The following is a 21,305-nucleotide window of genomic DNA, read 5'->3' as shown; positions in this document are numbered from 1 at the left end:
CCTATCAGCTGTTGTCGTCTCTTAACTTCCTGTTATTCAAGGTCATCGACAAACATTATTATAATGAAGCTGACTTGATGAACAGATTCATATCTGTCCTTGTGATGGACAAGGGGACGATGTACGCTATCAGTTGAGAGTTGGCCTCCTTCAATAAAGTATATGTAATTGGCAACTCCACTTCATTTGCCTTGGAAAGCTGTAACACTAAAATATCTACAGCCCTTGGCATGTTGTAGTTCTTATTTTTAAAAATGGGAATCTGGCACCATTCTTGACTGCCTTTGTTTTACCATCACTTCCAATACCATGAAGTACAAAAGTAGCAACATTGTGATAAGGCCATCGATGACAGGGTTTTTTCAATTGAGAAAATGCTCCATGCATGATCATTTCAACATTAATTTGCTTGTGAAGGTGACGGTGGATTTTCACTCTGAGCTGCTGCAGTCCACACAATTGTAAGGCCAGAATAATTTTAAATTTGTTTTTTTTTTAAATTTTGGCACAGTATGGTAACTGGCGCTTTCAGCTCGTGAACCTGTGCTGCCCAGTAACTCCCAATTAACCGACCTCCCCGGTACGTTTTGAATGGCAGGAGAAAACCGAAGTTCCTAGAGGAAAACCACGCAGTCACCGAGAAATTGGATAAACTCCTACAGACAGTGACAGAATCAAACCCAGATTACCGGCGCTGTATCACCGTTAAACTAAATCCTAACCATTCTGCTCTGTGATGTGACCGTATTCTTGCTGTCTGAATTGTGAAGACAAAAAATGTTTGTGTATGTTTTCTTAAAATAATTTAATGCTATTTTATTTGGAAAGAAGAACGTTGACAAATATATTGAGATTAATTTAAAAGCTATGGATGTTGAGAATCTGAAATAATTGCGCAAAATGGAAGAAATATTCAGCAGCGTTTGCCTAATGAAATATCAACTTTTCCTGTTTCCTTACGAGTTCCTTCAGCTTTCTCTGCTTTTATAGTGAGATAAATTCATGTGTTTTCCTAATGCCTTGAATATTTTATATCCTAAATTGGTGCAGGTCATAAATATAGGCACAGCAATGTTTGATAAATGGTAATATTTTAATTATTAATAAATCTCTGCTCTTTTTCAAGATTTTTGATCCCATGGAAAAGAGGTTTGAAGTTCCAGTTCCACTGGAGATTTCCAATCCAAAAGCTGGAAACAGTTCTTCAAGACTTTATGAGGTTGAATTTGTCAATTATCCTTTTGGGATCCAAATCAAAAGGAAGAGTTCTGGCACAATGATGTAAGTAGTCGATTTTCTGATTTATTTTGTGTCTCTTTTCTCACAAACAGTGCAGATAATAACTATTATATGCTCCTCTCACTTAGAGAGAATGGTGAGGATGCGTACGTAATTGCTGCAGCAGTAGGACAAGTTAAAGTCCATATAATTGAAAATTATCCTTCTACCGTAATAAGCAGCTCAAACTATATCTGGAATTCAATTCCACCACCCCTTAGATACTTGATTAGAAGCTTTGTTCTGCTAGATCATGTATTTTTGCATTGTTTGTACAAAAATTGGATACATTCTACTCTAATCCATCTCTGATAACGTACACTCAATATCATTCCAGTTCTTAATGCTGATGACTGTCTGAAACTGAACCACATTACATGTAATTTCAATGACACTTTTGAACTTTGCCCTGAGCTTCCGATGGTCTCAAAGAACGTTATTTGTAACAATGAACAACCGAATATTTGCTACTGAACTTCCTCCACATGCTTGTTACATGTGCACAGATCAATATAATTTCTGTCCCCTCCTCAACCCCCTCCCTTCTCCCATAATTATAGGGAGAAGTTAGATCGGCTGGATCTTTATTCTGAGGGATGACTTTACAGAAGTTTATAACATCATAAGGGCTAAAGATAAGTGAATGGTCACTTTTTCCGGAGGTTGACATTTCTAGAATGAGAGGGCATAGGTTTAAACTGAGAAGGGATAATATTAAGAGGGGAAAATTGTACATCAGAGGTTGGCCCGTATCTTGAACAAACTGTTTGAGGAAATTTTGGAAGTGCAGATTATGACATTCAAAATACATTTGGACAGGAAATGCTTAGAAGGGCATCACCACCACCACCACCACCTCTTCACATACTCTCAGTTTCTGAACTGCTGTGGTATTATTCCAAAATCCTAAATAAACTAAGACATTTCAAATGCATTCATTACCACCTGATGACCCATGCTTGATTATCAATAAGTTGATTGTGTAGATTCAAGGTGTTTCTCACAAAAACCCACCATGAGGAAAGATCTAAAGACTAAAGCTATGTTGCGTATACTCTATTTACTGGTAAATATTCAGATAGATGAGGTAGCTTGTTGTTGACTTGGGCACAGGAAAATGACCTGTAATCTAAATGTAACTAATTTCACATTACTGTATTAGAAAAATCTAATTACATAATCTGACTACTGAATTCTCTTACATTCTGTTTGCCATTTGTTTAAGCCTTATCACTAGCCACTAGAAAATCGGAGCGGACAAATGTGTGAGGAGCCAAATGAGATGGGGGAAGATTATTGAATGAGTTCTTCTCATCAGTATTCACTAGGGAAATGGATATGGAATTGTGTAGGATAATTGAGGCAAAAGGTGTAGTTTTGGAAAAGATAAAGATTAGGAAAGGGGGGTGGTGTTAGAACTTCTGAGGTATATAAAGGTGGATAAGTCTCCGGGTCCTGACGGGACTTTCCCCAGGACCTTGAGGGAAGTCAAGGAGGAAATAGTGGAGGTTCTGACAGTGATTTTTCAATAGTCACTGAAGGAGGGTGTGGTGCTGCGGGATTGGCGTATGGCATACATGATTATGCTGTTTAAAAAGGGCTCAAGGTGTAGGCCCAGCAATGATTGGCCAGTAAGTTTGACGTCGGTAGTGGGTAAACTTATGGAAAATATTCTTAGGGATGGTATGTATAAGTATTTAGATGGGCAGGGATTGATCAGGGACACATGTTTAATTTTTTGAGGAAGTAACAAGAAAGGTTGAAGTAGATGTGGTCTATTTGGATTTCAGTAAGGGTTTGGATAAGGTTACACATGGAAGGTTGGTGAGGAAGGTTTAGTCACTAGAGATAGATGTTGAGATAGTCAGATGGGTTCAATGGTGGCTAGAAGATAGGCACCAGAGAGTCATGTTGGACAACTGACTGTCAAGATGGAGGCCAGTGACAAATGGTGTGCCTTAGGGATTGATGTTTGGTCCTTTGTTGTTCATCATTTACATTAATGAATTGGATAATGGGGTAGTAAATTGGGTGAGTAAATAAGGGGAGATGTGGATAGTGAGGAGGGTTTTCATGGACTGCAGAAGGATTTGGACTGTTTAGAGGAGTGGGCTGAAAGGTGGCAGGTGGAGTTTAAGGTAGATAAGTGTGAAGTGCTTCATTTTTTTGGAAGAATAATCAAAATAGGATGTATGCAGTGAAGGGGAGGACATTAAGGGATGCAGAAGAACAGAGAGATCTTGGAATAACAGTTCATCGTTCGTTGAAGGTGGAGTCTCAAATTGATAGGGTGGTGAAGAATGCTTTTGGTATCCTGGCCTTTATAAATCATAACATAAAATATAGGAGCAGTGAGGTGATGTTGAGACTGTTCAAGGCATTGGTGCGGCCCAGTTTGGAGTATTGTGTCCAGTTCTGGTCTCTAATTTATAGCAAGGATATCAATAAGGTAGAGAGGGTGCAGAGAAGCTTTACTAAAATGTGGCCTGGATTGCGGAGAAAGATTGGGTAGACTGGGTCTTTATTCATTGGAGTGTAGAAGGTTAAGAGGGGAGTTGATAGAGGTATAACACTCAGAGAGTTGTGGCTGAGTGGAATGACCTTCTGGAAGAGGTAGTTGCGGAAGGGTCAAGAGGAGATTGGATGAGTACATGGATATGAGGGGGTTGGAGGGTTATGGACAGGGAGCAGGTAGGTGGAACTAGTGGAGTTTCACTTAAATCGGTGTGGCCTGTTTCCGTATGGTAATGGTTATATGGTTATAATAAGATTTCACATGAGTATAAATTTAAATATCTCTGTGATTATAACCTATGCTTAGATAAAAAGCCTGTTTAATTTTGCTCAAAAACAACTAATTAATTTCCAAATGTTAATTGGTAAAATTAAATTTGAAATACTAAAAAAGTACTTATGTTTTTTTTTAACAGTTGGAATACTCAAGTGGGTGGCTTAACATTTACTGATCAGTTCATTCAAATCACTACTGTGCCCCCATCAAAGCATATTTATGGTTTTGGAGAAACTGAACATAAGAATTTTAAACATGATCTGAACTGGGAGACATGGGGGATGTTTGCCAAGGATCAGCCACCTGGTGTAAGTCTTGGAAGATATTCCTCAGTTGTGCTTTATTGCTAACATCAAGTGGTGTGAAAAATGGAATTATCCTGGCTACACATCAAACCCTAGATTCAACGTTGTAAGTCAAAGCGATTCCAATTGCAGTGAAGAAAAACAGAACCCATTCACATATAAATCACAGAGCTTTGATTTACTTTATCTCTCCCATCCAGGACCCTTGTCTGCAAAATCATGAAGCAACTGACTGATACAAATGTTCTTTGCTTCCTGGTCGAATGCACATGAAAAGCAAAGTTATTTTTGATTCCAAATTTGTTTGTGCCAGAGTAGTGGTCATGACTTTTATATCTGCTTTCTGAAATAGAATATAGAACTGAGTTGACACAAATTATTTTTATTGACAATAATTGCATTTAAATTGAAAATTGATTGAAACTGTTAGTAGATTAATGCTTCAGAAGGCATTCAAATTTGTTACCCCAAATGGTCCAAACAAAATCAACCATAAATCCAATAAAATACAGTGAGGGTTTTTGCATTTTGTCCATTTCTGTGATTTTAACCAATGCTTCTATGCATATTGATATGAGCCCAAAATCCAGCAGCAATAGATATTCACCAAGACAAATCGTTACTTAAACAAAAGTTGCTTTTAATTATCTTTAAACATGAAAACAGAATCACACTTTAACTTATCACTATTGACTTAACTAACCTAACTTAACCCCTTTCTAATTCTAAGTGCACGTGTGTGTAAGTTCAGAAGAGTTCTTTGGTTCACAGTCCAATCTCACTTCTCAATCCTCCAAGTTCACTGGTTGCAGGCCATTCTTGTACTGTGCAAAGAATTTAACATTTATAAAGTTCACCTTGGGTCAAGGTGGAATAGTAGTTCAGCACAGACTAGATGGGTCAAAGGGCTTGATTTTGTGCAGTAGTGTTCTATAGCTCGAGCAGAAGCAATCCATTTTTTAATGATCAAGTGCACAGTCTGTTCAATAATGTACAGGATCTTTGTTGATGAATGGGATAGAAGTAAAAGCACAATGTGGAGAAACTCAGCTGGTCAAACAGTGTACTTTATGTAACAAAGATAAAGATGTATAACCAACATTTTGGGCTTGAGCCCTTCAAAAGGCAACTTTTATCCCATTCCTTGATGGAGTTCCTTGTGCATATAAGATTTTCTAACTATCTTTTCCAACCAGTTTAAAAAAAATGAGTCCAAAAACATTTGAACTGTCAGAGAAATATCAGAACAATTTGTTATCTGTTTATTTCATGTTATGACAAATAAGCTACAGTAAAACATGCCTGTTGTATAGTTGACTCATTCAAAATTGCACTCATAAGAGCAAAGCAGAAACACGCATGAAGCGAATTTGAGTTGCATGTCCAATTTTCATTTTTATCATTGGTTATTTTCTCTCTTTTTTTAGTCCTATGATTGAGCACGTTGCAGCAGCTTCATTTCTATTTAATTCACGGTGAATTAAATATAATGTCACTAGTATAAAATGAACCTTTCGTATTTAACAGCACATTTTAAGAAAGATCAATAATGTTAGAATCTGATGATGTTTTAAAGTGGATTTGGATAGCAAATGTTGCTTATCAAAACTGGAATGAGAATTTATTGCCATGAACAGGTCATGAAATCAGTTATTTTGCAGAAGCTTTACAGGTGTAAATATTGCTATAAATGACATTTTAAAAATTTATTACTGGAAAAGAAGGGAAAGTGAGGTCGTGACTGTGGTTCATTGTCCATTCCGAAATCTGATGGCAGAGGGGAAGAAGCTGTCCTTGCTCTGTTGGATGTTTGTCTTCTGGACCTCCTTCCTGATGGGTAGCAGAGAGAAAGGGGGCATGGCCTGGTGGGTGAGAGTTTTGTATAGAGGGTGCTTCCTTAAGGCACTGCCTCTTATAAATGTTCTTGATGGAGAAAAGACTGATGCCTGTGATGGTTCTGACTGAGTTCACAATTCTCTATGTTTTTTTGTCCTGTACATTGGCATCTCCATACAAGACGTTAGCTCTTTTTCCACGGGGATCCCAGTAAATTGGCTGTGCAGTGTCCTGGGATAGGAAGCCATTTGTGTGGTTTCCACTGGGCCACCTTTAACCAGGACACTGACTGCTTTTCCACTGAATACAACTTGTCCCCAGGGATAAGTGAGTCTAAACTTCGGTGGAAAGGTGTTTCTCAGCCCCCAGCAGGAGAGAAGTAGGCAGCGGCTGGCTCAATGGAGGTGCAATGGCCGTCTTCCTTACCCATAATTTCTCACACAGCTGGAACCACTCTAGCACTGGCAGAGTGATTTCAGGTGTGAGGGGGATTATGGGTAAGGCAGCCATTGCTCCTGCATTGAGCCATTGCCATGCTCTGGTGCGGTGATGCATAAACTCTGGGCTTGGGAGCACTGCATCCCTGCTGCCATGTTGGGTGTTAGATTGGGGGGGGGGTGTGGAGAAGCTCCTGAAAGCCACCAGTGTTCTGCTCCACAGCCCCGATGGCCTGCTTCTCCTGCAGCTCTGTACCTTGTGTCCAGCCTTCTGCCCTGCTTGGTCGCTGGCTCCAAGCAGCTGACACTGGCCACCTTTTTGGGCAAGCTCCTGGACTAATGTGCTGGTCAAGAGCTTCCTGTACAGCGCATGTTGAACCACCACTCAGCCTGGACAGCAACTGCCCTCCCCCGTGCATTCAGCCTAGGGTGAAAAATTGTCTGACACTGGCCCTGGGAGGCAGTGGGGGTGATGGGCAGATGGCCAGGGGTGTGGAGTGATGAATGGGGCTGGGGGATGGATGTCAAAAATTCTGAACAATGGCAGGTCTCAGGTCCTCCTGATGATTCAGGATAAACATTTAGCCACCTGTAGTCCAGGGATGCAACTTGTCCTCTTTCCACTAGCTTAATCAGCACACTGGCTTCAGCTGATGCCAGAATTTGAATAGGGCTCAAAGCTTTTGGCACTGGCATGCTGATTGAATTGCTTTTCCATTGGATCTTTAACCAGTGAATTGGCCGTCAATTCCTGGAATAAATGCAACCAGTCGGAATGCTCTTCACGGTTTGCCTGTAGAAATTTGCAAGTGTTTTTGGTGGCATGATAAATCTTTTCAAATTCTTCATGAAGTATAGCTGCTGCTGAGCTGTCTTTATGATTACATCAACACAGAGGCCACAGGATAGATCTTCAGAGATTTTGAAGTTATTGACCCTCTACACTGGTGATCTCTCAATGAAGAATGGGTTGTGTTTCCCACTTCTGAAGTCCACAATCAGTTCCTCAATTTTGCTAACACTGAGTGCAAGGTTGTTGTTGTGACACCACTCAACTAGGTGATCTATTACACTCCTGTACGCTTCCTCATTGCCATCCTTAATTATGCAGGAAAGGAAATTAAAAATAATACATCTATCTTGGAAGTATTAAATCCAGTGATAAATTTGAATGCCTTTATAATTCAGGGATATTTAAGTAGGAAATAAATGCAACTTGAGGAATGAAAATTTAGAAAAATATGGGAAAGGACAATTTTGAAACTGATAATAATTGGTTTCTGCTGATGTACATGTTGCAGTAAAAATATTTAATCTCGGATCAAAAACACATTGACATCAGGAAACTTCTCAACTTACACCCCCGCACACTCTGGGAAACACAATAAATGAATCTGAGTTTAGTTTTATTGGAAATGTTCCTTTGAGATTGTGGAGTAATTTTCCTGTTTTAAATAGCAATCATCTAAATTCTTTTCAGGTCACAAGAAAGCAGTGAGGGCTGAGCTATTATGATCAATGTGTGCACTCAGCAAGTGATTCATCTGTGGAGCACAACTGGCATCATTTTGTAATATAATCTCATACTCATTGCACTGCAGTTTTCTACAATTATAATATCTTGTCTTTACTGGAGAAAAAACAACTTGCATTTCAATTTTCTGAAAAAGAGCCAATGACTTTATTAAAATAAATATGTAGATCTAAATTTAATAGAAGCATAATTTATTATATTGCATTATAATGTAAATACTGAAAAAAATCACCTGTGATTCTTTAGTAGGTACTGATTAGCGAATGTACCCAATTTATACTTAATATGTTCAAGAGATTCCCATTACCAAGTACCCAAAGCACTTCATGCAATCTTTATCTAGAAAGAGTAAATATGTTGGATATTGCATGGAAAATTCAACATCTCTTTCAATTTCATAGCAATAAATTATTAATAAGTTAAATTAATGAAATCACTGCATTAAATTCTGAAATAAAGCATTAGAATGCAGAAAGGAACATGTTAATATTTCAGTGAACAATTTAACTGCACTTCTGAAGAGCTCTGATGAAAAGTCATCTTAAGGAGCACAGAGGTTGCAGAACATTTTGTGCATCTGAATATTGAGGAATGAGAAAGCCATGTTTATACCTTTTCCTGCTTGTTGTAGAGGCCCTCATTTATTCCAAGGAAACCTGCGAATGGATAGGTCAGATCTGAGGAACTGGGGAATTTAGAGACCAGAGAGGATTGATGGCTGTGAATTGGATGCTCAGAAATTACTGTGGGGTGTCAGAGAACAATTCATTTAGGAGGATGGGTATTTCTTGCTCCTAAGTTTGCATTTCTACCTTTCTCGGCTATGCTTTCTGATAATTTGATAAACTAGATTTTATTAGCATGTGACCACATTGACTGGCTAAGAGAGTAGAATTGATGCAGATTGCCTCACAGGAAACTGAAGCAGGAATCAGGCCACAAATCTTTATGCCTGCTTCATTATTCAGTCAGATAATGTTCATGCTGTATCCATAGCTAAATCATTCTCAACACTCATCTTCCTTAGAGTAACCCAATATTGCTGGCAAATGCACAGAGGATTTATTCAGATTTTAGGTGTGCACACTAAAAAAAAACCATTGCATCTCCTCACACTGGTTGTACCCACTTTGTCAGAACTGTACATTTGGTTCCTGGTCAGCATTTAACAACTGAATACATTACCTGAAAAATAATGACAAAAATAGAATGATTAGAATCTCAGCAGCATGAATGGATAAAATCAGATGGAATCAATGATTCAGATCAGTGAGCTTTCATCAGAAAAATAATGTTAACATGAAAAAAATGCCAGCTAATGAACTCCAGTTTAACATGAAGATGTTCTGAGTTTTTTTTTTTACACAGATGCTAAGACTTTCTTTAAATATTCACAGTATAAAATGAACTGCTACGGGAGCCACCCCTTTTATATGGGCCTTGAAGAGGATTTCAAAGCACATGGTGTACTTTTAATGAACAGCAATGCAATGGGTAAGTTAAATTTGGCCTTTTGATTTTTTTAAATAGTAATCATTTTAATTTTTGCATCAAAATCCAAACAGAAATGCAGTTTGACTAAAATATGCAAAAAAAATATCGTTTAAATTCTGATTTTGCCTGCATTTGACCTTAATGGCAGTTCTATTTCAAAATTGAACTAAAACACAAAAGTTGGCAGATTCCATGATTGAAGTAAAAACACAAAGCTGGAGAAACTCAGCAGGTCAAACAGGGTAGCAAAGATAAAAATACATAACCAACGTTTCGTGCTTGAGCCCTTAATCAAGATATGAGCAAAATGTAAGCACACGCCTGAACAAAATAAAACAATTTGAAAATTGTTTGGTATCTTCAGCTCAAAAGATCAAGCATGTTTTCTTAAATATTTTTGTTATTAATAAGGTTCCTTTTATCGTCAAGTTATAATACATTAAAAATGTAAATTGCATGATATTCTTTAACTTTTGTCTGCCGTAAGGCAAACAAAGAGTCGCTTGAGACCAGTGCCCCCTACAATAAGAGAAAGAGAAGAGAGTCCCATCAGAGTCTCTGAGTATCCAGCACTTCTGCAGCCTGAGCTCCAGCTCCAAACCTTAGCCACTGAAGGCTTCCTGATTGTGACGGAGGCCCCTCAGCTTCCTCTTGAATCCCAGCTCCGATACCTAGTTTCCACGAACTAGTCTCTAGCTGACTGAAGCCTGTGTGACACCCTCAGCCACTAACCCCCTGCTGGTCTGCTGCCATGGTCACCATCTCTTTCTCAATGGATGGTATTTCTCTCTCTCTTCCCCCCCCCCACCCTTCTGCTGCCCCGCTGCTCTCTAGAGTTCAGGCAAGTCCACAGGATGCTCATGTAATCCCTGGATCTTGCAATGATCAATTTGTCATAAGGCAGAGAGCCATCCAACGGGATTCTGTCAAGTTCTCACACATGGCGATCAGGGGCTGCTCTGCACTGTGTGGGGCACGTACATGGCAGGGGACCAGCTTAGTGATGGCATGTCAGATTGAGCCATCAATTGTACCACTGACCTCACCTCCTTCGAATGTGCAGGATCCGAATTTTCATCAATGCAGCTGAGGTTGTAACTACCAAAGCATCAAATCCGTCTCCATGAACAACTGCATGTAACTCTAACCAGTTGATGCCAAATCAATTTAGCTTGCATCATATATTCATGTTGTCATCTGATGGTCCAAGTGTACTTTGATTCTGCCTTAATGTGCAAGATTTTGATTTTAAAAGCCATCAATGCAGTCAATATAAATATCAATGTTGATTGGTATAAGCTGATAAACAATCCAAGATCCAAAGAATGACAGCTGATGATAATCAGAAGGTTAAAGATCCAAAGCATTATAATATAAATAAACCAACCACAGGAAGGATAAAATTAAGCTTTGGAGTTTGAGTTGATATTCTAAAAGAACTAAGTTATATTGAAAGAGTAAAATTATGCATTTGATGAACAGAATGAAGTTAAACAATAAACCATAAAGTGTGAAAATAAATCTCTGGAATTCACTCACCAATATTTACTGGCCTAGAAATTATTGCACAATTAAAAGTTTGGTAAAGTGTCATTGTGGCATGCCAAGAACTAATTTGGTTCTGGTGTCTGCAAAAGACCCTACAGAGAGTCCAGAGCCTGTGAGTGAAAGGGAGGCTGGATGTGCAACTTGAGGACTGGCAGAAGATCAAAGGGCAGGTAGAGAACCTGGAGAGGGAGGGGGTCATGAAGGATGGGATAGTGGTTGGAGATTGGGGCCTGGTAGGAGAAGGAGTGCCTGCAGATCGTTGCCTGGATCCAGAAGTTAGAGCAGGGGGAGCTATCAGGTGGTCATCATGAATATTGGGTGGGAAGTCTTGAGGGAGACAGCGTCAGAGCAGGTAACACGACAAAAAGTAGGGGTCTGACCTGTGTCAAGTTCTCAGTGCTGGGCTAGAGTTCGTTGCAGTAGGTCCTTTATATGCAATACTGATGCATAAGTATGAACAATTATCAGTTCCTGAGTGCCCATTGGAGGTGCCTCCTTGAAATATTAGATCCTTTCAAACAGCCATGTAAAATGCCATTGCTCTTAATAGTCAGTGCTAGTTTTATGCTCTCACTGAATTTCTACAATTGAGAAAATGTATTATTTTCTTCCAGATGTGACACTACAGCCATTTCCTGCTCTAACATATCATACGATTGGAGGAATCCTAGATTTTTATATGGTACTTGGTCCAACTCCAGAAGATGTAGTTGCACAATACACTTCAGTAAGTATTTTCTTCAGTTCAAATAAAATAACTCGAGAGTATGGATTTGAAGGGAAGTTCACAGGGTGAAACTTTACAAAGGTGATTTTAGGTCAGAGTGAGCTAGCTCATGGGCCAGAAGAGCATATTATCTGTGGTGTATATCTAAATTTAAAAAAAAATATATATATATATATATTTTTTTTTATTGGATGGTGTTATGGCAGATACGATAGCATAGATTCTAATCCTCCTCCATATGAAATACCCAATTATGCACTTGATAGGCTTCAACCCAGATGTAGATCTGGAAGTAGAATTAGTCAAAATGACTGCACAAATATATTGGGCTAAATGGACATGTCATTGTATTTTTATGATTCTATAAAGAAAGCTTCAATATTGCAAAGAAATCCAGTGTGAATTCGCAACAGTTATTTATTCATGGGTTTGGTGTCATCGTTATAATATATGGTTATTTCAAGAGGTCATTAGAGTTTACTACATTGCTTTAAGACAGAAGTCAAGAGGCAAGTAGAGTGACTACCTCATAGTTCCAGTCATAATCTTGATCTCCTTGCTGTCAGGTTGGTGTTTGCACATTTCTCCTGTAACCAGATGAGTTTGCCCTGAGTGTTCAGTTTCTTAATAGGAAACCATCAGTTGAGTGCTACTGTAAATTATCCAGAGAGAGGGTGAGTAAATGAGAATATTGATGCAGGGAAATAATAGGAGAATAGAATTGATGGTTTGCTCAGAGCTAGCATGAATTTGATGGGCCCAATGGCCTATATTGTAATAATTTAAAATTTTAGTAGTGCCCCTTGCATACTGAGCTACATTTGCACCTTGGATGTGCATAGGTATAACTTTGTTTATTACACTATTTAAAAATCAAATATTCAACTTTCTTTTTTGTCCAGCTTATTGGGCGTCCATTCCTGCCACCCTATTGGTCACTAGGGTTCCAATTATGTCGATATGGGTACGTGAATGATGGGGAAATTGCTGATTTGTACAGAGACATGAAGAATGCAAAAATACCATACGTAAGTTTGTCATGCCTGAATATGCAAGTATTTTATTGACAAATAATGCATTTTTAAATCAAGGACAAAAGAGGACTTCCATCTCAACTTGCACCTACTGGTATTGGTTTCAGATAGGCATTGATGCAATACTCAGCCTTTGGCCTCCAAATCCATGCCAACTAGAATGTTGAACAATATAAACCACAGAGCCCTTAGGCTCAGCATTTCTGTGCCAAACTAATCCCATCTGTCTGTCGACATACATTCTGAATCCCTCCATTCCCTGTCATTTGTCTTTTTAAATGCCCCTTAAATGGAGCTATCACATCTCCTCTGGCAGGTTATTCCAATGCTTTCCATTCTGTGTTTGGGGAGGGGAAAAATCATGCCTCACATTTCTTTTTAAACTATCTCACCTTAAACCTACGCACCATAGCATTTGACATTTTTAAGTTTCATCTGCTCCATCTATGCCTCTCACAATTTTATTCATCCCTATCAGCTCATCCTTCAGCACTAGAGAAAATAATCCAAGCTTGTCCAATTGTTCCTTATAATTAATGTGTTACATTCCAAGCCTCCTCTGCACCTCACCAAAGGTGCCAAATCTTTAACTACAAATCCTGTTTATCAGAACTTGGTTCATGGCCTTCATGCCTTGGCATATCAAGTGCACATCCAGACATTAAATTACCAACACCTTTTCAGGCAGTGCATTCCAAATTGCATCCACCCACTGAATTGAAATCCTTTTTCTCCAATCCCCTCGAGCCCTCACTTTAAACCTATACCCTCTAGTTTTGGGCATCGCCATTTTTGAAACAAGTCTCTAGACAATTTTTACCTAAAGTAAGTCTTTGGTTGAAGGATGTTCAATACGTTGACATTGATTACATGGAGCGGCAGATGGACTTTACCCTTGATAAGGATGACTTTCAAAAATTACCAGATTTGTTCAATGAAATGAGAAATGAAGGAATGAGAACCATCATAATTTTGGTAAGCTTCTGGTATTATACTTTCTTTAAATACTAAATTAATTATAATTGGAAATTTTTATCATTAACCTTGTGATATGACTTCTCTTTTGGCCATTCAGGATCCAGCAATTGCAGGAAATGAAACAGAGCCTTACGCAGCATTTCAAAATGGAATTGATAAAAATGTGTTCATTAAATGGAAAAATAGTTCTGATATCGTGTGGGGGAAGGTAATCAACATTTTTCAATTGTGAAAGATATTTCATGTTAAGCAATGCTGTGAGTACATTCACACCAATTGAAGGCAAATTTTTTAATGGTTTAGTACCATAATTGAAATGTTGTTTTCAACGGTTGCATAATGTATAATGGATTTGTAACCCATGAACCTTTGAATCACTATTACAGGTATGGCCAGATTTTCCAAATGTAACTGTGGACACATCAAAAGATTGGGATTATCAAGTGAAAGTAAGTCGTATTTATCAACACCTTTATCTAAAATGTGTGAATTTAATACTTAACTGAAGCTGAATAGTTTGCCATGTATTTGCTTTGACAGGGTAAACTCAAGACATTAAGTTGAAATTGTTTTTGAAGTTTAGCCCAGAGAAGAATCCTGAATGAAGTTCACAAGGCATTTTCCCAGTTTATGTTTAAAGTAATAATCTTGTGTTGCAGAATTACAGGGCTTTTGCTGCATTCCCAGACTTCTTCAAAAATGTAACCATAGAATGGTGGCATGAAGCAATTAAGGATTATTACCACAATAATGGTGTGAAGTTTGACGGGATTTGGATCGTAAGTGTTCACTTTCTCTGTCAGAAGCAATTCCTATTTCAAATTAGTAGTAAAATAAATTATTTTTGTTCATTTGGCCTTTTCTTTATAGGACATGAATGAACCAGCAAACTTTGTTCATGGATCCACTGAAGGCTGCAGTGAATCCAGTTTGAACACTCCACCCTATATGCCAGGTTAGGATATTTTTAATTAATAAATTTGTGAAATGACTCTGAGAAATTACAAGAGATATTTGAGCTGTGAGATACCTTGGCTGTAGGCTTTCTTATTTAAACAGGTATTTAAAGTTGGTGTAATTCTGAGAACTGAATTATGCTCTCTCTGATCCATTGAACAATTGGTTGTAAAATTAATCAAGTAATGAAATAATTAGTGCAATGGAACTTGTCATTTTTACAAAGTTCCTTCTGTGGCCTGAAGACTTATCAAGTGTTTTTTTTTAAACTTTATTTATTCATTTACATTACAGAAAATAAGTAACATATACAACAATAAACATGAATGTTATATTTTATATATATCAAAAAAAAGAAACCCCCCCCCCCCCTTCAGCCAACTCTCCTAAGGAGAGCCATAAAGAGAAGAAAAAAAAATATGAAAAAATTAAGATCTAATCAATGTAAATCAAAATGTAAACATTCTGAATATAGCAACCACTTATTAATAAAGAAACTATAGTTATCATGCAAAAAAATGTAATTTTTTCCATTATTAAACAATATTTCATCTATTAATATCAATCATATTCTTATCTTTCCATGTACTAGCAATACATTTTTTTTGCTACAGATAAAGCTAAATATACAAAAGCAAGTTGAAACTTATCTAATCCCAAACCTTTCAGAGGTTGCAAACTACCCAATAAAAATACTGTCAGATCTAAAGGTATTTTAATCTTATACAAGTATTATAGAAACTCTTTCTTCCAAAAAGATTGTGTCTAATATCTATCTATCTATCTATATCTCTCTCTCTCTCTATATATATATATATATATATCTATATCTATATCTATATATCTATATCTATCTATATCTATATATATCTATATCTATATATATTTATATCTATATCTATATCTATCTATATCTATATCTATCTATATAGATATATATCTATCTATATCTATATCTATCTATATCTATATATCTATATCTATATCTATAGATATAGATATAGATATCTATATATATATCTATATATAGATATATCTATATATAGATATATATCTATATAGATAGATATAGATATAGATAGATATAGATATAGATATAGATATATATAGATATAGATAGATATAGATATAGATAGATATAGATATAGATAGATATAGATATAGATAGATATAGATATAGATAGATATAGATATAGATAGATATAGATATATATCTATAGATATAGATATATATCTATAGATATAGATATATATCTATAGATATAGATATATATCTATAGATATAGATATATATCTATAGATATAGATATATATCTATAGATATAGATATATATCTATAGATATAGATATATATCTATATATATATATAGAGAGAGAGAGAGAGATATAGATAGATAGATAGATAGATATTAGACACAATCTTTTTGGAAGAAAGAGTTTCTATAATACTTGTATAAGATTAAAATACCTTTAGATCTGACAGATCTGACGTTGCTCTCCATTGCAGGCAAAATCTTCGCTAGGATTCTACTAAATAGAATAATACCTAGTGTCGCTGAGAATATTCTCCCAGAATCACAGTGCGGCTTTCGCGCAAACAGAGGAACCACTGACATGGTCTTTGCCCTCAGACAGCTCCAAGAAAAGTGCAGAGAACAAAACAAAGGACTCTACATCACCTTTGTTGACCTCACCAAAGCCTTCGACACCGTGAGCAGGAAAGGGCTTTGCCAAATACTAGAGCGCATCGGATGTCCCCCAAAGTTCCTCAACATGATTATCCAACTGCACGAAAACCAACAAGGTCGGGTCAGATACAGCAATGAGCTCTCTGAACCCTTCTCCATTAACAATGGCGTGAAGCAAGGCTGTGTTCTCGCACCAACCCTCTTTTCAATCTTCTTCAGCATGATGCTGAACCAAGCCATGAAAGACCCCAACAATGAAGACGCTGTTTACATCCGGTACCGCACGGATGGCAGTCTCTTCAATCTGAGGCGCCTGCAAGCTCACACCAAGACACAAGAGAAACTTGTCCGTGAACTACTCTTTGCAGATGATGCCGCTTTAGTTGCCCATTCAGAGCCAGCTCTTCAGCGCTTGACATCCTGCTTTGCGGAAACTGCCAAAATGTTTGGCCTGGAAGTCAGCCTGAAGAAAACTGAGGTCCTCCATCAGCCAGCTCCCCACCATGACTACCAGCCCCCCCACATCTCCATCGGGCACACAAAACTCAAAACGGTCAACCAGTTTACCTATCTCGGCTGCACCATTTCATCAGATGCAAGGATCGACAATGAGATAGACAACAGACTCGCCAAGGCAAATAGCGCCTTTGGAAGACTACACAAAAGAGTCTGGAAAAACAACCAACTGAAAAACCTCACAAAGATAAGCGTATACAGAGCCGTTGTCATACCCACACTCCTGTTCGGCTCCGAATCATGGGTCCTCTACCGGCACCACCTACGGCTCCTAGAACGCTTCCACCAGCGTTGTCTCCGCTCCATCCTCAACATCCATTGGAGCGCTCACACCCCTAACGTCGAGGTACTCGAGATGGCAGAGGTCGACAGCATCGAGTCCACGCTGCTGAAGATCCAGCTGCGCTGGATGGGTCACGTCTCCAGAATGGAGGACCATCGCCTTCCCAAGATCGTATTATATGGCGAGCTCTCCACTGGCCACCGTGACAGAGGTGCACCAAAGAAAAGGTACAAGGACTGCCTAAAGAAATCTCTTGGTGCCTGCCACATTGACCACCGCCAGTGGGCTGATAACGCCTCAAACCGTGCATCTTGGCGCCTCACAGTTTGGCGGGCAGCAGCCTCCTTTGAAGAAGACCGCAGAGCCCACCTCACTGACAAAAGGCAAAGGAGGAAAAACCCAACACCCAACCCCAACCAACCAATTTTCCCTTGCAACCGCTGCAATCGTGTCTGCCTGTCCCGCATCGGACTGGTCAGCCACAAACGATATATATATCTATATATCTATCTATCTTTTCTTCTTCTTTGGCTTGGCTTCGCAGACGAAGATTTATGGAAGGGGTAAATGTCCATGTCAGCTGCATGACCAAACCGCATGAAAAAAGTTCCAACAGAGTTACCACATCTAAAACACAAATCTGATTCATGAAAACCATACTTTTTTAGTTTTTCAGGTGTTAAGTATAGTTGATGTAAAAAAAATTATAATTAATCATTGCATAGCATGCATTTATCAGTCTAATTACACTATCATAACAAATATCTAACCAATCATCCTCAGAAAGTAAAACCGATATCCACTTCCCATTTACCTTTGGATTTATCCCAACCCTTTTTATCCATACCATCCTGTAATATTTGATACATAAATGAAATATAACCCTTCTCTGGTGCCTTCATAAGAAAAGTCTCAAATTTAGTCATTTCAGGTAAGATAATATCTCTACCAAACACGTTTTACCAACGATCGAATTTGATAATAAAGAAACAAAGAATTCTTATCAATACCATTACTGTCCCTCATCTGGTCAAAAGATAAAAATTTACCTTCTTTAAAACAATCTCCCAAATTTTCCACACCTTTAAATCTCCAATATAATAAACTTCGATTATGTATTAAGAAAGAAATAAGTTGATCATTATACAATGGAGTGAAGGCCAATAATTCACCCCTAGAAACTATCATTTTTTCTTTATCCATAACTTCATTAAATGTTTCAATATAGGCACATTATGTTCTGTAACAAAGTTACATTCCATCTAAACAAAAACTAATGTATTTCAAATTCAGAGATATTTGCCATCTCAATTTTGGCCCAGCTAGGGGGTCGTTCCAAATCCATCAATGAACTAATAAATTTAAATTGGGCTGCTTCATAATAATTTTGAAAATGTGGTAAACATAATCCCCCTAAGTCATATTTCCAAGTTAATGTATTCAAAGCTACTCTTGAAAATTTACCTCTCCATAAAAATTCCCTAACCACTTTATTCAAATCTCAAAAAAAATAATCAAGTAAATACGGAATAGATTGAAATAAATATTGCATACGTGGAAAAATATTCATCTTAATTGTATTTTTTCTACCCAATAAATTAATAGGTAAATCTTTCCATTTAATAAAATCAATTTTAATTTTTTTTATTAATGGAACATAATTTAATTTATATAAAGATTGATAATTAGCATCCATAATTATACCCAAATACTTAATTCAATCCGTCCATCTCAAATTAAGAATATTCTTCACTCACTGGTAATATTTCACTTTTTTCTCAATTAACTTTATATCCAGAAAGACATCCATATTGCATCAAACACTCCTTCAAATGCAAAAGTGATTGAACTGGATTTGTTAGATACATCATCGGCAAATAAATTAATTTTATATTCCTCATCTAAAACTTTCATACCTTGTATCTGTCTATTTTGTCTTATCAACTGTGCCAAAGGTTCGATCACTAACGCAAATAAAGCTGGTGATAAAGGACAACCTTGGCAAGTAGATCGGGTCAATTTAAATGGTTCTGAAATCAAACCATTCATCAGTACTCTAGCTACCAGTTTACTATATAAAGCCTTAATCCAACCGATTGAACAAAAAATTCCACTCAACTCTATCAAATGCTTTTTTGGCATCTACAGATATCACCATCGGATGGTCTGAAGATTGTCAAAATCTATTAATCAAACTAATCACACGTAAAATATTATCCGAGGCATATCTATTCTTTATAAAACTTGTCTGATGCATATGAATCAATTTAGGTAAAAATTTAGCCAATCTATTTGCTAAAATTTTAGCTATAATTTTATAATCTACATTCAACAATGAAATTGGTCTATGTGAGGATACTTTCAAAGGATCTCTATCTTTCTTTGGAATTACTGTAATTAAAGCTCTGGAACAAGACTCAGGCAATTCATAATGTTCTCCAACCTGACGTAGTACATCTCCAAACACTGTAGAGAAGTCATCATAAAAAAATTTATAAAATTCGACCGAAAATCCATCATCACCAGGCGATTTACCATTCGGCATTTCTCTCATAGCCATTTTAATTTCCAAATCAGTAAATGGTGCTTCCAACTCCTGTATATCTACATCCTCTAATGTCAGTAAATTCAACTGTGATTATATTTAAAAAAAATCAATCGATCCGTTTTCTTGTTTTTCATCAGATGTATATAACTTTTTATAAAATGAACAAAATTCATCATTAATCTCACGAGGTTCATACGTAATAAGCGAATTCCGTCTAACAGCATTAATAGTCCTCGAAACCTGTTCTTTCTTTAATTGCCATGCCAATACCTTATGTGCTTTCTCTCCCCATTCATAATATCGTTGTTTAGTCCTGTTAATCATACATTCAAATTGATAAGATTGTAAAGTATTATCTTCCAGTTTCAACCTAGACAATTCTATTTTCTGATCTTCTGTAGCGTCTCTAAAATTCCTTTTCTAACTCACTAATCCATTTCTCTAATTCAAGACTCTGATTTAATTGAAGACTTATCAAGTGTTGAGGGTCTTGTCCCTTTTTAAAGGTGAACTTCAGCAGTCTGCAAGTGTGAGATCTTGATGTAAAAGTGGAACATGTATCATTCCTCTCTCTCCCAACCCCTCTTGCACGCTCTGTCGTGCTCCCCTCTCTCATGCTTGCTCTCTCACTTACACACTCGCTCTCCCTTCCCCCCCGTGTACGTTCCTTCCCACACCCTCTTCCCTCTCATTACTCTATATTTTTGCTGCCATTTATATTTAAACAGATGTATACTTTTTCTTTCCAAGCACTTGATTCAAAACACATAGGACTGCACCATAAAACCTTATGCATGGAGAGTGAACAATTTTTGGCTGACGGAACTTCACAGAGACATTATGATGTGCACAACCTCTATGGATGGTCGCAAACAAAACCAACCTTGAAGTAAGTTGGAGATTATATTGTAGGAATTGCACAATTTAAAAATTACATGAAAGCATTGTGGCCAACATGACAGATGTTAAAGAATGCAATGCATAAAGAGAAAACCTGCAATCTTTGAATTAATTTGGAATCAATTATTTACTTAATGTTTATATATTTATCTGCACAAAAAATTACATATTGAGACTATTTGTGTATCCAAATTTCATTGATATTTCCATGTCTGCATTGCAATAATCTTGGAGATGGTAGAATCACAATTTACATGTGTAAATGAAGTTCATTTCAAATGAAATGGAAATCTAATTGATCTTATGATGAAAAGTTAAAGGAAAAATAGGTCACTTTGCCCTGTATTTTCAGATCTGAAGGGCAATAGTTTAAGGGAACTGAAGACTAGGAAAAAAATCAATGTAGCTTTATGAAACAGTGTATGATTCTGTAGCAGAGAGGGTCAGCTGT

General features: G+C 37.2%; 1 protein-coding gene across 5 annotated transcripts in view; it reads left to right on the top strand.

The window, feature by feature from the left end:
• Window positions 1-21,305, top strand: part of si (sucrase-isomaltase) — a 244,673-nt gene that overhangs the window by 191,865 nt on the left and 31,503 nt on the right. For all 5 annotated transcript variants that reach the window (XM_069896806.1, XM_069896805.1, XM_069896810.1 and 2 more), the window contains 11 exons: window positions 1,127-1,281; window positions 4,209-4,377; window positions 9,579-9,675; window positions 11,838-11,950; window positions 12,853-12,978; window positions 13,828-13,959; window positions 14,060-14,170; window positions 14,349-14,411; window positions 14,622-14,741; window positions 14,833-14,917; window positions 20,705-20,843. In XM_069896806.1, the coding sequence (XP_069752907.1) occupies window positions 1,127-1,281; window positions 4,209-4,377; window positions 9,579-9,675; window positions 11,838-11,950; window positions 12,853-12,978; window positions 13,828-13,959; window positions 14,060-14,170; window positions 14,349-14,411; window positions 14,622-14,741; window positions 14,833-14,917; window positions 20,705-20,843 (1,310 nt within the window). The remainder of the gene's footprint in view (window positions 1-1,126; window positions 1,282-4,208; window positions 4,378-9,578; window positions 9,676-11,837; window positions 11,951-12,852; window positions 12,979-13,827; window positions 13,960-14,059; window positions 14,171-14,348; window positions 14,412-14,621; window positions 14,742-14,832; window positions 14,918-20,704; window positions 20,844-21,305) is intronic.

The sequence above is a fragment of the Narcine bancroftii genome, chromosome 9 (genome assembly GCF_036971445.1).
Source record: "Narcine bancroftii isolate sNarBan1 chromosome 9, sNarBan1.hap1, whole genome shotgun sequence".
In the NCBI taxonomy this organism is placed as follows: Eukaryota; Metazoa; Chordata; class Chondrichthyes; order Torpediniformes; family Narcinidae; genus Narcine; species Narcine bancroftii.
This window is presented reverse-complemented; position numbering and strand designations above follow the sequence as displayed.